This window comes from Odontesthes bonariensis, chromosome 14 (assembly GCF_027942865.1).
Source record: "Odontesthes bonariensis isolate fOdoBon6 chromosome 14, fOdoBon6.hap1, whole genome shotgun sequence".
Lineage (NCBI taxonomy): Eukaryota > Metazoa > Chordata > Actinopteri > Atheriniformes > Atherinopsidae > Odontesthes > Odontesthes bonariensis.
Window position 1 is genome coordinate 23,026,626 of NC_134519.1, and position 15,243 is coordinate 23,041,868.

Below are 15,243 nucleotides of genomic sequence, written 5' to 3' on the forward strand. Positions count from 1 at the left end.
GAGTGATTTATGACTAATTGTTTCCAAAATAACTGACTAATTCTGTAATAATAACACGACATGTTATATTTTAATCAACACAGCTTTAAGATGTACACACACATACACACACACACACACGATTTCAGCACTTCAAACTGTCCTTATTTCGATTATGAAAAATAATTTAAAAGTTATGGAAAACATTTGGTCAAATGTAAATGAAGCCTGGAATTAAAATATTTTTTTATTTTTTGCAGTATTTACATGTGGGGAAAAAAAAGAAGCATCAGGAAGTAAACATTTGCATGCTGAAAAGTTTGAGCCTAAACCTTTACTGAATCTGCTGGGAGTGACTGCCCTCTGCTGGCTGATTTTTGATAGAACATTTGATTTAAGTTCAAGCACTGAGCTCCCATGTGAGCCGCTGAGTTCTTGAGAAAACATTTACAGCTAAGAAGTGACAAATTGCATCATTTATATTCTCGCTGAGCTCATCTCCAGTGCGCTTCGCAGAATTGTGTTATTCCGAGAAAATGACAGCCAAAACTCAGGCAACTTGGGCTTGCTGAGCTCAGCTGTTCACGAGCCAGGGAATAAACATGGCTTCGGCAGGCTGCCTCCATATGGCTTTTTGCAGGAGAGCCCGCCTTCCGTTTTTTTGGTCCGTCAGCAGAGAATCAGTGTGCCCCTAACTGAGAACATTGTCCTGATGACTCTCTGCCAGCACAATCAGTCAGCCGTGTAATTCACCACATGTGGCCTGGTTCAGACGTCCCTGAAGCATCTTCATGCTGACCCGCAAATAATTGAGCAAACCAAAAAAAAAAAAAAAAAAAATTACATTTCTGAAGATTTCTCTTGACAAACATGGAAATATAAAACCGTGTTACAATACTGCCTTCACAGCTCGCCACCAGTTTCCTGGTTGAAAAAGAAGAAGGACGAAAAACAGTCGTAAAGAAAATTAGCTTTCAAATGAATAAACAAATAAAAAAAAAATGCATGCAACTTCCTGGTGGCTGTGATCTTTTAGAACAAGATCACTCATCGTACCAGTCAGAAACCAGTAGAACTACTTCACTCCTGCCTAATCTGATCTACAGGTGATTGGTTTTAAAACTGGTTTAGGTCATCACAGCTTATCGTGTCCTCCTCAGCAGACTTTCCTCTTCCTTTTTTCTTTCATATACATGTGTGTGTGTCAACTCACTCTAGTTTGAAGCCCACTCAGTCAGTGCTCCCAAAGAGTTCAGCTGCTCCTCCAGAGCTGTGATTTTTAGCCCGATGTAACCAGACGCCAAAACTAGCAACAGCACTCTGCAAACACACAAGATAGTGCCCTGAGCAACACTTTTACTCGCAAAATGAAAGTGAAAGCTGAACACGCACACCGAGACGAGTACACACTGTACAGTTCTAATCATAAGATATCAATAAATTCCATCTGCACGGAGCCTGCATGATAACATGCCTATTACCACCATCTCACTAACTGCCATGTGTAAGGAGTGGACGACAAATATCCACGTCCAATCTACAATGCAAACAAAAATCTAGAGAAGCGCGAAATGTAAATGTTCATGTAGGAGCGCCTGAGAAGCCCAGAGAAGCAGCAATACTCACAGCATCATGAAGATGTAAAAGATGATGCCGAGATTCCTGATTTCTCTGAACAGCGGCGTCGCTCTCTCGGTGGCCTTCCCCGTCCGCCACGCATCTAGCAAAGACGGCATCATCATCGTAAGCATCACCTGGTCATTAAATAATGGACAAACGCTTTTCTCTGCGGCTTTACACACCTTTGTGTTCGTCTTCTGTGAAGCTCCTCCGACGGGTGGAGCGATGTCCGCTGGGAACTGGAAAGGCCCAAATGTCTCGATTATTACACGCAACGGCACCGCTGAGAACTCTTCAGTGCGGCAATAAAAGTCTCAGCATTACACCTTTACCTTCACTGGACATCTGACCGAGGTTTTCATCATAGATGCCGCTGAAATCTATGCTGTCCTCCAAACTGGAATAACTGGAGAGCTGTCGACCAGGAAATGGATGTCGGGAATTATTCGTCATCGTGCCTTTTGTGCTCTTTAATTCCTCGAAGGCTCCCGAGCTGCGAACTTACCATGTGATGCTCAGCTTCATTCTCCGCAGCGGAGAGTTGGGGGCTGCTGTTTGCACTGCCTTCCTGTAACAAAAAGAAAAATAATAATAATCATGTGATGTGATGCCTTCATGTGTTTGTGTACTGTGTGTAGGAAGGGGGTAGAGCTGAAATACCTGTGGAGGTGAACAGAAGCTTTGGAGGAGTTTGTAACACGTCTCACGGTTCCTCAAAGACACAAATGAATACTGAGAAGAGAGGAGAAAGAGTTCAATCAGGAGCAAAACAAACTTAAATGCAAATGTCAACTACACGGTCATGACAAGCCGTCAGATTCACTGCAGGAATCTGAATCCCAACTTCTCTTCTTCGTGTTGTCTTTGTATTGATTGGTGGTTGGCACTAAATCAAATGCAGACATTTGAGTCGGGTCAAAAATTAACTTCCCACTCTTAAGAACGACTGTATGAAAACTTAATAAATGGAACATTGACGGGGGCAGTACGTGACACTGGTTAATGTTTCAGCCAGACATTTGCAGTTTACAGCCAACTGGCAGCATCAGGTGCCAAACGAGTCAAATACACAAAACAGAGCAAGAACAATGCAACACAACACATACAGGGATGCCACAGGAAAAGTGCCTCGGTTTATTGAAAAAAAGCCTGGCCGTGCCACATGCTACATGCCTTCTTTGTCCATATCATGTTGTTCTCATAATCATCACACTGCTTTTTGAGACCAAGACCTAATATCAGAGGTCATCCATACAAGGGCAATTTCTACAATTCCACAAAGGTATGTTATTAAGAGCCTTGCAAGCCTGAATGTCCGGCTTAGGCAATACCTCTTTTTTTTTTTTTTTTTTTTAAATGACAAATTTGAATTTTCTGTTGGCTTCCAATTGATTTTAGTCGCACAATTACAGTATACTCATTTGAAATACAAAGATGAATATGTATGTGTTATGAAGCTTTACACCCTTACGACCTACTGTACGGCCTACACCGTTCTGCAAAGAATTACCTTCTCTCCACCGGACGTTTGAATGGACAGCATAGACAGAGCCGAGTTATGTTTCTTGACCGCCTTCATGCTGGAAGCAGGAATCACCACCTGCAATGTGGAAAAGCGATCGTCTTAATTCTTGTTGCTTCATATTACAGCGTCCACTGGCTGCAATGTTGTCCAGTTGACCTGAAACCTACTCAAAAAAAAAAGAAGAGTGAAGAAACTACATGTTGTTGTTTTCTCTAGACAGGGTCCGGCAATAGTTTGCCTTTAATGTCTTCATTTTATGGTAAAACGCCCGGAAACTGGTGATGAAAGCGAAACCCTAGGATACCTGAGGCTAATTATGACTAGTCCTTCATTTCTTTTGCGGATATGAGAACTCAAAGGGTTGTTCTGCTGGAAAGAAAAATTAAAAACATAGCGTTTGAATTGGCCCTGAAATGGGATTTGGAATCTTTAAAACCTGTGCGGTGCCACAGCTGTTGTGACAAGTCAATGCCTCTGAGGGCGTTACCTTGGTTTCTTTGAGCAGCACGGATGAGTAGAAACACACATGGTTTTCGGAAATAAAGAGCTTTCCATGATACAGCACCTCCTTCTGCAAGGCACAGGTGAATGCTGCAGCAGAGAAGAACAAACACATGCACACAGTTAAAAGGAATAAAGAAATTTTTTTTAAAAAGCCCTCAGTGTCCCCCGGAAACACCCGAGGCATGTCTGCTGAATCACTGACCACTTGGTAAACAAAAGGACGGCAAAGACCTCGGGGACAATGTGAATAAAAAGGACAGGATGTACAATCATTTCCATAATCAATATCAGCAAATGAGTAAGAGACTCTGGAGCTCAGACAGCTCACCGTGTGTCATGCTCTCCTCCTCGGGAATCTCTTCAAACAGTTTATGGAAGGTTTTATTGTGCTTCAGGAAGCTCTGTGGGGAAAAAAGCGTGTTAATTAAAGCGTGTGTGTTGAGTGAAGAGCCTGAGAATGCTCTGTATCGAATATACAGGGAGCAGTTTTGTTAATGAACCTCAGACCTGCAGTAACTGTTAATTTATGCACCCACAGGCAGCAGAAAGAAAAAAAAAAAGAAAAAGTTGTGATCATAGTAGCAACACATCATCTTCTATCACAGCAAACTTGAGGGCAAGCAGTTAAATATTTATGTGTTAAGCAATTACCATTAACGCAATCATTTTTTTTTTTTGGGGTGCTGTTTTTAGATACTGGAAGAACATTAGTCCAAGGTTCCCTCTGATTAAATCTGTTTGACATCACCACCGGGCCTCAGGAAAAAAATCTGGTTCTGGATCATCTTTTATGCTGCCGCATATAGCAGCAGAGGGTTGCTCATTTCCTCTTAGTGCGACATGCTGCAGGAGGGGTGAGGGGGAACCAAAACGGGTTTACTCTGTGCCACCTTGGCCTAAAAACACAACCCTTATTCAATCAGACGGTGACCGATTGGCGTATCTAAACCGACTTTCAGAGAACTTGCAAATAATCTACTGAGGAAGGTTCGCAGATGGTATATTGGTTTTCAGACTTTACCTCTTCAGCTGTAGCGTCTCCACTCAAATAAAGGATTTTTACTTTCCGATTTTTGTGACAAACTTTTTTAAAAACATTAAGGGCACAGGTGACATTAACCTAAATGAATCCATAACCAAACAAACAAAAATACATCTTTTCAAAAGGAATTTAAGTCGATTATTTGACCGAAATGAACATTTGCGCATCTTATTTGTCGTGCATGAGGCAGACACAAGACTGTCTTTACAGGCCAGTCTTTGCTTTGGTTAAAAACTGTTAATCGAGAGAGCAAACTGGGAATTTTCAAACATTCCCAAAAACGTCTGTCATCGTGTGTCGCGTTCTGTTTGACCCCTTTCTGATGCCCCAGCACAGAGGCAAAGCCTTTTGAAGAATCAGGCACTGAATCTTCAAACAAAGCACATATTTAGCTCCATGCAAGGGATTTCAGCCTGTCCGGCCCACCTGCTATAAAAGTGTGACTCGACAAATAATTCCCCCACAGCTTTGATATGTGGATTTTTTTTTTCTCCTCCTGTAGAAGCCAACAATTCATGAAGAAAAGTAAAGAAATCACTTGCTGTGGAAGCCTCCTGTTTAAGTTGACATTGAATGAAAATGACAGATTTTAAAATAACCTATAGAATTTGCAAAGAGTTACATATTTGAATGATAATTCTTTGCGGGTTAATCACATTCAGATTGCTTCTGCATTGTTACTGTGAAATGATCACTTATGGGGACTAATGTGCCAACATGCGCACGGATGATGAAGGAGATGGATGATGCTAAAGCAGACTTACGTGGCGGGTGATGAGCCCATCTGATCTCTCTAGACTCTCCTCCGCTATGGTCTTCTCCCTGAGGTCACAGAAGGTTCAAGCACACTGCATCAGCACCGATATAAGGAAGGTCACAGGGTGCTGTCTCTGCACAAGTTCAAAAACTTTACACCAGCCTCTTATCAGTCTTCCCCTCAGCTATGTGTGATGATGATGATGATGATCATGATGATGATGCTACAGTACCTGAGGGAGATTCTCCTAAGGCTGTGATTCAGCTGCTGGGCCTCCACTCCAGTAACGTCCATTCTCTGGCCCCGGCCAGATCTCTTACTGCTAAACTGGATGCTGTCTCTTCTTATGGTAACAAGTCCAGATCCCTCCAGAGAGCTGATCCAAAAGAGCCAGGATAAATGTCAGACCGATGATCCGGTTTTTACAATAACTCGCACAGCTACGGTCAATATAGAACATCAAGATAACATAAAACCCAAAAAGCACTTCAGTGAACGTGTTGGCTGTCAGAGCTCACAGGCAGCAGGGATCAAACCAGCTCTAAACATCTCATTGCCCTTCACTTTTGTTGTTTGCGTTAGGTGAAAGATTTACCACAGAGAAGTGAAAGTAGTTGAGTCACACATTCAAATTGTAAAGCATCAACAAGAAGATGTGCTCAGCTCCAGAGCACGGCTGGCTGAACAGTTCACAAGCACAAGAGGTGTTGTTGGGGTTTGAGAATCCAATCCAATTTCCCTGCAAATCTGAATAGTTCTTGCTTCTGAAATTCAAAACTCTTAAGAAACCTCCTGTGAATTGCTCTCAGGCCGATTGGAAAGCCAATTAGACAGACCCGGCGGCAGAGACAAGCTATTGGACGGGCATTTAAATGAGTAGGGGGGGCCCCCTAGCGGGGGGTCTGGGGGTCCTCCCCCAGAAAATTTGGTATTTCTTAGATGCAATTTTCTGCATTTTAACCGAATTGTGGGCCCCGTTTCAGCCCAATAAGGAACTGTCCTTTTGTTACTAAATACGTGACGATTCCATTATTTCAAGGGACGGTTGGCAACTCGTTTAGGCAGCCCTGGCAAACACATCACGCTTTCTTTAAAGTAGGCATTCGGAGACATCTCAAATAGCCTGCACAGTTTAATCCACTCTGTATAATCATCGGTGCATAAATTGAACGCAAAGCCCAGATCACGTTTGCCCCTTTCTAGTCGCCATTAATACTAATACACACAACGAGCAAACAGGAGCGCAACAACAACAGCAACGCCCACGCACGGCCACGCACGGCCACAGTGAATTTAGACTGGCGTTGAGCCGACATCAGAACGTATTTGAACATGTAGTTCAGGGTCGGACTGGGAAAAAAAATCGGCCCTGGCAATTTTCCCCGGGACCAGCCCCCCCCCCCTCAGTATTAATTAGTATCTCCAATCTAATTAAATAAAAATAAAAAACGAGCACAGACCGCTCAGTCAATGGCATGTACCCATAGAAAAAATACACACCCAACACACAACCTGACTATCGGCTATAACAACCATGATCAGTAACCTACACAAACCCAGACACATAATGGCTCGGCGGCCAGCAATCGGATAAACCAATGAAGTGAATCAATCCTGTGAAAGAATGAAAACAAGTGAATGAAACCTGCACTCACCCATTATGAAGTTAACTCTGCCAGCCCCATACTCTTGCCCCTGCTCAGCCAACTCCTTGACGTCGGGTATGGTTGGTAACGTTACGGCGGCTAGCATTAGCAACGAGGCTGCTAGGCATGCTAAATCGGTAAGCATGAGGCTACTGAAGAAAGCTAGTCTTTTTAGTTACATTATATTATCATCTTTCTTCTCGGCTATAACCTTTGTTTACGGCCACTGGCCCTAACCTGACGCGTTAGCTTAGCTGTCAAATCACCGGAAGTTTTCACCGGAAGTACTGGCGCACACACAAAAGCTCTCTCCAGACATATCTTTCTTTCATTCCGCCCAGATGAAATTTAATGCCACTCTTCGAAAATCAGAGAAATTTAAGACATTTTAAGACCTTAAAAAACGTATTTTTTATTTAAGACTTTTAGATCGTGTCCCCTCATGCACTGCAGTGTTTGAGGCAATCTCCGGTCAAACGTCAAAGTGAACCCAGGGGGGGCACACCGGCGTGGATGGGGGGGCAATGCCCGCGAGTGCCCCCCCGTGGCGCCGGCGCTGCAATTAGACCCCGTGGTTGGTCTGCAGTCTCTGGGCAACAAGCGGGGATCTCTGGAGGATGGTTTCACCATCAGCCAACACACAACTTTAAAAGTTTTAAAAAGCGTAGAGGAGCAAGTGACAAAAGTGAAGAAAAAAAGTACAATACTCACGAACTGTCCAGTGAAAATCTTCTGTTTTTCATACTCATCGTGAAAAGTGAAGTCTTCCTCCTCATAAACAGGTGATCAGTCACTCACATCCAGTCACACACACACAGCGCAAGACGACTAATCCATAACTTGATCTCTTTAGCTTAAAGGCACCAACTCCTGCGTTATTGTTCAGTCTTTCTTTCCAGGAAACCGTTCTAAATGAGAGAGAAACAGGTGAGACGCAAGGGCGAAGACAGCCCACTTTGAGAGGCGGGTTTAGTGCTGCCAGCCAATCAGCTGCGAGAGCCGGGACTCTTTAGTCAAACTCAACCAATCAATGAAGGCAGGTGGAGTGGCGGCAGGTGGCCGCCCATTACGCACAGCGTCTGATTTAGGCAACTGCTGCTATGGGCGGTGTCTGCCCACGCCCACAGTCTGACATATATGCACCCGAACACAATCACACAGAAGAAACAAGACAAAAAAAAAAAAAAACAACGACAAGAAGAATGCAGCGACAACGGTCATGTGTTTGAGAGATGGCAGTCATAATGCGTTCTGCCTTGTAACCTGTTCCGCCTGCACAGATACACATCGGCCGAATGACTGAAAGCCAAAAGCACAGACGCATAAGACATTTTTCTAGATAAAGGGTTGAGACTCGTGTTTTAACGTTTTCTCTCTGACTCAACCTCAGATGACTTGGGCTTTTTACATAACTTTGTAGAGTTGGTTTTGGTTGTTGAAGGACACATTTAAAAAAAAAAAAAACTTACAGCAGACATGAAATTAAAAAAAAGAAATGTGTCTGTTGATGTCAACTGATTACTTACACAAGGAATAAAAAACATTGGAAAAAATCAGGTCCTTCTCTGACTCACAGTGAATACACACAGGTCTAAACAGGATGAATACATAAACTGAAGATAACCCATTGGGACTATGGAACAGAAAGGCACCATCGCTGATATCTTTACTCTTCTCCTTTTTTTCATGTCGAATGCAACTGTCTGCTGTAAGTAAGGTCTTTCAGAAACCCCCGAATCAAAGACATTAAAATGATAAGGATGGCAGCAGCTCAGGAGGTGGAGTGATTATTTAATCCCCAATCCGCCCAGATTCAACAGTCATCGGGCAATATGCTGAACCTTGCATTGGCCCTAAATGTGTTCCCTGCTTGTAGTGCTTTGGGATAACACTGTGTGGCAAATGAAAATGATGCAATGATTTGCAATAAAAGAAATAAAAAATGAAACCCAATATTTTTTTGAATGTAGTCTAGATTAGATGATGAAGCGCAATTTGGTTTAATGAGAAGAACAGAGGAGCATCGTGTAACAACATACTCAGGTTTTAGTCAGGCATAAGTCTGTGGTAGAAATCCCTGAATGGGTCGCGTGGGTTTTCACAAGTACTTGAAAACCAATGTAAAGGAACCCGGTTTATCACTGCATCTATAAATAAGACTTAATGATAAGTGATTTGCATCAATCAACGCATTAAGTTTTCAATCAGCATTTTACACAGTGTCTGTGTAAAGGGAGGAAGGGAGCTACTAGATCTCATAATTCTTCTGTTTTAGTTGAATAAAACCAAATAATGAAAAATAATGATAATAAAATGTGTAGTAGAAGTGTACCCACTGCATTCATATACACTGTATGTTGTTTTGTGTGTCATGCCTGTGACTTGTGTCTGTATTCTGTTTGAACTGTCACCATGAGGTTAAAGGATAAAAATAACAGCTTGGGAAATAGAAACTAAAGTTTATACTGGCCAGGTGAAAGAGGCTGACTTCATAATGAATCCCCTTTTACCTTCAGTAACGTGTAAAGTTACAGGCCAGTTGAAGTCATTAAGGTGTTCAAATAACCATCAACGGCTTGTCTTTTGATGAACAGAACAGTACATTCCTTCTGTTTACGTCTCCATGCTGGTGACACCCGCACCGCAGCCAGAGTCATTATGTTTTGGGCTGTACATCAACTTGTCCCATTCTTGTCAATGACATGACTCAGCGGGAAATTTTGGTGGTCAAAGATCACTGTGCTCCTGTAAAACACATTTTTGGCTTTGACTGAAGACTTCGTTAAATATGACAGCAGTTTCCCCACATTTTCCAACGGACCAAAAAGAAATGAGAACATTTTGTGTTAAAAAGGCAAAGGCCAACCTCATTGTCACGTCACCCTGTACAGCAAAAATCATTTCCTGTCTGTTGCTGTCTACCATAACTCAGAACTCAACTTACACACAACCACAGGGCAGAAATTCTAGTCTTTCTTGTCCCTCTGTTTTCCTTGTTGTGTCTTGAAAATGTAATTGACAAATGAGCTGCCGATTCTCTGGGAGACTTCGAGGAAGCAGTGGTTTCAAAGTTTAACTTTCAGCCCAGACTGATGAGGAACACTGAGTGTCAAAGAGTTCCTCTTCACTAGCAATAACTGTATGTCAGACAGAGAAAGAATAAGGATATTGTTGCTGAATGCCAACTTCACACAAACAAACGTCTTCTCTCCATCGGGTACGTTATATTAAAAAGTGAAGCATGAGCAAAACCCCCGAGGTCAGATGAGCTTCATTATTGGAGTTACAGTTGACTATATCTTCTCACGCATGGGTGTGACATATGCAACGCTGAAGAAACATACTTTCACTGATGAAATGGGCAACATTCCTGGCGTCTACTGTACTGTGCCAGTCACGCCTCCAAAGAGCAAGACTTTCTTGTAAACCATTTGCTATTTCTCTCCAGGGTTTCTGAACGTCTCTCAAAGATTTTCTTCGGAAATTGTTTGCTTTTTCACTCATTTTCAGTTGAGTCTCTGTACCTGACAATTTTCAAAGAAATGTGTGTGTATGTTTTTTTGTTTGTTATGCCTCTCAACACTGACCTATGAAATTATTCTGACATGCAAACATCCCCTTGGCTCAAAAGATGTGTTGTGTCTACACATTACAGACAATGAAGCAAAAAAACAATCCTAAATTGTACTTGTTACCAGAAGCCTGTTGCAGAGACACATAATTGGTTCCCATTTCTTTTGTTGCATCCACAAAAAATGCCAAAGATATTACAGTTTGACAGGCATAGCATAGCTTTTCTGCACCAACAAGGGGAAAAATCGATTGAGAGCAATTAGCTGACCGCTTGGCATGTCTTGTCATAGTGTGCAGCTTGTCTTAAAAATGTGGAGAAATGTACCGAACAGCCTTGTGTGAAAAATTGACAGGTGAACAGTATCTGGAGGTTATGTGATCTGGAAATAGGAAAAACCCAGCAAAAACACGAGATACATCTGGACCTTCAGTTGATTGATCTACTGCCCACTGAGGCCTCATCAGACACAGTCTCCAAGGAAGATTTGCTGTCAAAAAACCATTGTTAAGAAGGGGAAACAGGGAAAAAAGGCAGCGATATGCCAAATGACGCAAGAACTGTACTGAAAATCAGTGGCATCAGGCCTCCTCATAAGAGCCTTGACCTCAACATTGCTGAAGCAGCGTGGGATCAGATTGACGGTGAAAATTGAATAAAAGGCAGCCAACATCAAAAGAAGAGCTTTGGGATGTCTTTCAAGAAGCCTGGAAAACTATTCCTGAAGACCACTTAAAGAAGTTAGAAGAAAGCTAGTCTAAGAGCGTTCAGGCTAAGTTGAAGTATAAAGGTGCTTATACCAAATATTGACTTTCAAGCTTGTAAGCTATTGTTTTTCACCTGTAGGCGATACCTATTTCCATTTATGTACGCATATGTTTCAATAAATTGCTGCGTCTACTTCTCATTTTTCTGGCAATATATAAAACAAATTAGGTGGCTCAAGACTTTTGCGAAACAGTGTACATCTCTTTTTATATAGGCATACAGTAACTGTCCGAAAAATGTCAAAATGAAAATGTAATGTGTTCCCATCATTAGCTGTTATGAAAATAGTAGCATGATTCATGTTCAATAAATGATTCTGTATAAATGTATGTTAATTGTTTAATCAAAGTGTGCCACATGGCTTAAAAGGGGAGGTTATGTGGTTAGTTTTACATTTGTATAGAGACAGGGCAGCTATACCCCCCAATTTCTGTACTTGCCACATGCCAGCTTCCAAAATAGGTATCAGTATTAGCCTATCTAGTTGTTAAATGTCAAAGTAGCATATATTTTCTATCCTAACATAAGTTAGCTAGTCATGGCAATGTTTCTCCATTCTTATCATTCGTTTCCTTCTGATATGGACCAAGTTGCTGCTGCATGACGGGCAAAAAAAAAGAAAGGCGGTTAAATCAAATCCTAAAAAGCACTCAAAGCACCCAACTCTTTTTCTTCAGTGGCGCTGAATGCACTCTCACTGAGACAATTTTAAACTAAATGTTGATTGCAACAAAAGAAGATAAAACTTGAATGAAACACTTTCTATTTGTCCAGTTTTTTGGGCTGTAGTTACAGGTGCACAGTTTAGTTTCAAGTGTCTTTGGCCCCATCTAGTGGACTCATAGTGAATAACATAAAAGGACAAAAATCCACAGGAATCAAGCAGCTCAGTGTGCTGTATATCCAATCATTCTGCTTTTAATACAAAGTCAAGATACAATATCTACATCTATGGTTTGAAAGGAAAGAACAAGTACATAAGTGAGGGGGATGGCATCATCAGAGCTGGCCCTCAACACATTTCATACAATGTTTCATGTGTGCCTTTTTATATTTCTTGACACAATTATCATTAGAAATTGAAGGAATAACATATTTCATATATGTCAAACATCGTCAAGACTTGTGGACCACACGTAGAGTTCATATCAGAATAATTTCAGGTTCAGACAATATTTTTTGAGGGTGTGTAAAGTGTGTAGCTAGGCAATTCTTACCCATTCTCTGTCAAAAATACACTTGCTACCTTGTGCTTTCAAGCAAACCAAACATCAACAGTTTGTCAAAAGGTCTTCACCGATAAGCCTGCTCTATTTATCTAATTTTTTTGATGCCCTTAGACCTGTCACCCAGGGGTGAAACATGCCTCTGCTGCTGTGATCCCACCGCTGCTATAACTGTGTAGGCTGAATGGGGGGAGAGCATCAAGAGAGCATCACTGTAAACTTAATCTAGTTCTGCCTCTAATGTACATCTCTAGCTAACTAGTCAGACATCAGTAATCAGTATCAAATAGCACCCTACACAGAGGGCATACTTTATCATAACAAAGCAAATAAAAAGCACCAAAACTGACCATTGAAAATAAAAAAAACAAACAGTGACAATATTATACTGCAACATTGGCTGGCCAAAGAAACAAGTTACAACATTTTATTGGTTATAATTGTTAGAAATCCAAAATGAATAAAAACAAACGTAAAAAATAACAAAATAGAATAATATCTTTAAAAATCATATGAAATAAATATGTCAAAGTGAACGGTAACAATAAGGCTTTTTTGCGACAATAAGTACTACATCACATCCAATCCCACATTATATCTTGTGCTCAGACGTATGTAACTGTACTGTATAGGACTCCAATGATAAACTGTATGTACAAAATTGGTGAATTTGCCCAAGACTGCTGATACACTGGGCCATCGCTGTGCTCGTTCGTCACCATATTGGGCCAATTCTGATTATATGTCAAATTAAGAAAAATATACACCGATATCAGAGTCTTGTGCAGTTGTACGGAAGTTAGACGGAGGCTAATACATTGATTGGTAGAGTTGGAAACTTCTGTACAGAGGAATTTGAGGAACAGAGTAAATTCTAAAGGGAATCTAACGAGGTGGGAAACGGGAGGACTGTTGAAAGCAAACGAGTCACCGTTTGCTCTGAATATTTTCAGAATTTCTTTCATTACCTTTCATTGACAGTAGCTTTAACTAGTAAAAATATATGAAGGATTTAACTGCAAAGTGGTGCCATTCAAGTAGGGAAGCTTCAGAGGCAGAAGATGACCACGAGACAACTTTCATCCTCAGATGAAGATAATGTACAACAGTAAAAATTTAGCACAAAATGCATGAGCATTAAGCAGCATGTTAAAAGACAAGAAAACCACCAGTGTAAGGCAAATAAATACATTAAAAACACAGAAAAATCTACAGAGATGGGCTGAGAACCAAGAGAGATATAAAGTGGGCGGAGCTGAGTTTTTTTCCTAGCGTCTCTTCCAATAGGTCACAGCTGAAATGACACAATGGGACTGACATCAAGAGGAGCTGAGCTGGAGGATGAACAAGGACTACAGCAAATAGCAAGCAAGTTTGTTCAATGAGGAATGCACTGGACTACAAATCTCAGCCCAGTTAAGGATACGAGGGACTCTAATTGCAGTTCTGAGGCCAGCTATTACTCAGTGAGGATGTGATCAGGGGGTGAGAGCTGATGCTTGACCAATTTTTTCAGAACCGTCCGACTTTATGTTTTGCTGGATGACAAAAGGAGGTATTTCTCCTTATAGGCCACAGTTCTTATTCGCGCTGCATGGTTTCTCTTGGCACTGTGCATCGGGTAAAGGAGCATCCGCATGCTTCTCCAAAAGTCCTCAGGGTGGTTGGGTCCATACTGGAGGCTTCCGCTGACGCATGAATTAGACATCTGCTTCAGACTGTAGTCAGAACTACCTGTGGTGGCAGTAGACGCCTTTGAAATCGACTCACAGAAACATAGAAATGTTCACTTTGTAACTCCTTTAGAACATCTAACCAATAGATACAAAGTTGAGGATAAAAAGCCCATTTAGGGTGCAGCAAATATCCAGGCTCTTTGTGTTTTTTTTTTTCTTTTCCTAAATCTTTTTCTATTTTTTTATACATAAGAGTATCATAACTCCTCCTCAGAAGCCATTTGTATTTCACTGGTTCATACTGGAGATAGCTTACCACAACAAACATGTATTATACGTCCTTCACACCGGAACACTGAGGTAAGTATATGGATTACACACGGACAGTCTCCACACCCACCAGGGAGACTCCTGATGAGCGTGGATGCTGTTAGAGATTTCTTGCTGCTGTTTTTGTTGCTTGTTGGTGTAGAATTTGTCTTTATATCTTGCTTCCAGAAAAGGTTCAAAGTTCACATTGTCTCACACCGCTTGTGTCGCTCCTGTCACTTGTTGGATTGTTTTGTGGGCCTCGAAGCAGAACAATGGATGGATGGTTGTCTCTTTTCTTACGTTGCATAGTGGTCAAAGCTACCCAGGTACTCCAGAGCAGCCTGGTAGCAGAACTGGTATTCATCCTGGGTGAGAGACGAAAAGACAAAGTAAGGATATGTAAAAAAAAAAACAATCCCACTTGTCATGAAAAGGAATTTTCTCACAGCAGATTTTATGGGAAAGTTTACTTTACTACAACTGAGACTTCGGGGGTGGGTTATGTTTGAAAAGACAGAACCACAAATGTGTATAACAAGCAGAGAACACGAAAATATAGAGATTTTCCTTAAAATAATTAAACTGATTTAATTTATAAATAGTAATAGAATAAATAA

General features: G+C 41.4%; 2 protein-coding genes across 3 annotated transcripts in view; both read right to left on the minus strand.

Annotated features, from left to right (window-relative positions):
- Nucleotides 1–63: 63 nt before the first annotated feature.
- LOC142399153 (GRAM domain-containing protein 2A-like) lies at nt 64–7,996 on the minus strand. 2 transcript variants are annotated; one of them, XM_075483643.1, is made up of 13 exons: nt 7,785–7,996; nt 5,660–5,803; nt 5,435–5,492; nt 3,957–4,029; nt 3,612–3,715; nt 3,110–3,199; nt 2,260–2,331; nt 2,105–2,167; nt 1,932–2,013; nt 1,782–1,838; nt 1,606–1,699; nt 1,193–1,299; nt 64–773 (listed from the first exon to the last, which is right to left on the minus strand). In XM_075483643.1, exons 1-12 carry the CDS (start codon nt 7,847–7,849, stop codon nt 1,194–1,196), a joined length of 1,008 nt encoding a protein of 335 aa, XP_075339758.1. In that variant the 5' UTR covers nt 7,850–7,996; the 3' UTR covers nt 64–773; nt 1,193. The 2 variants fall into 2 exon arrangements, with proteins under 2 accessions (XP_075339758.1, XP_075339757.1); XM_075483642.1 differs by having other exon boundaries at nt 64–903.
- A 4,309-nt stretch (nt 7,997–12,305) lies between these two features.
- LOC142399156 (receptor-type tyrosine-protein phosphatase S-like) overlaps nt 12,306–15,243 on the minus strand; it is a 67,920-nt gene continuing 64,982 nt past the window's right edge. Inside the window, exon 36 of the mRNA XM_075483645.1 lies at nt 12,306–14,991. Within this exon, the coding sequence (XP_075339760.1) occupies nt 14,923–14,991 (69 nt within the window). The 3' untranslated portion in view covers nt 12,306–14,922. The remainder of the gene's footprint in view (nt 14,992–15,243) is intronic.

Coding starts and splice junctions, on each gene's coding strand:
- LOC142399153 (XM_075483643.1), bottom strand. CDS start 7,849: ATGAGGAGGAAGACTTCACTTTTCACGATGAGTATGAAAAACAGAAGA. Junction 5,493..5,659: donor CTTAGGAGAATCTCCCTCAG/GTACTGTAGCAT, acceptor CTGTGACCTCAG/GGAGAAGACCATAGCGGAGG. Junction 4,030..5,434: donor ATGGGCTCATCACCCGCCAC/GTAAGTCTGCTT, acceptor TTTTCCCCACAG/AGCTTCCTGAAGCACAATAA.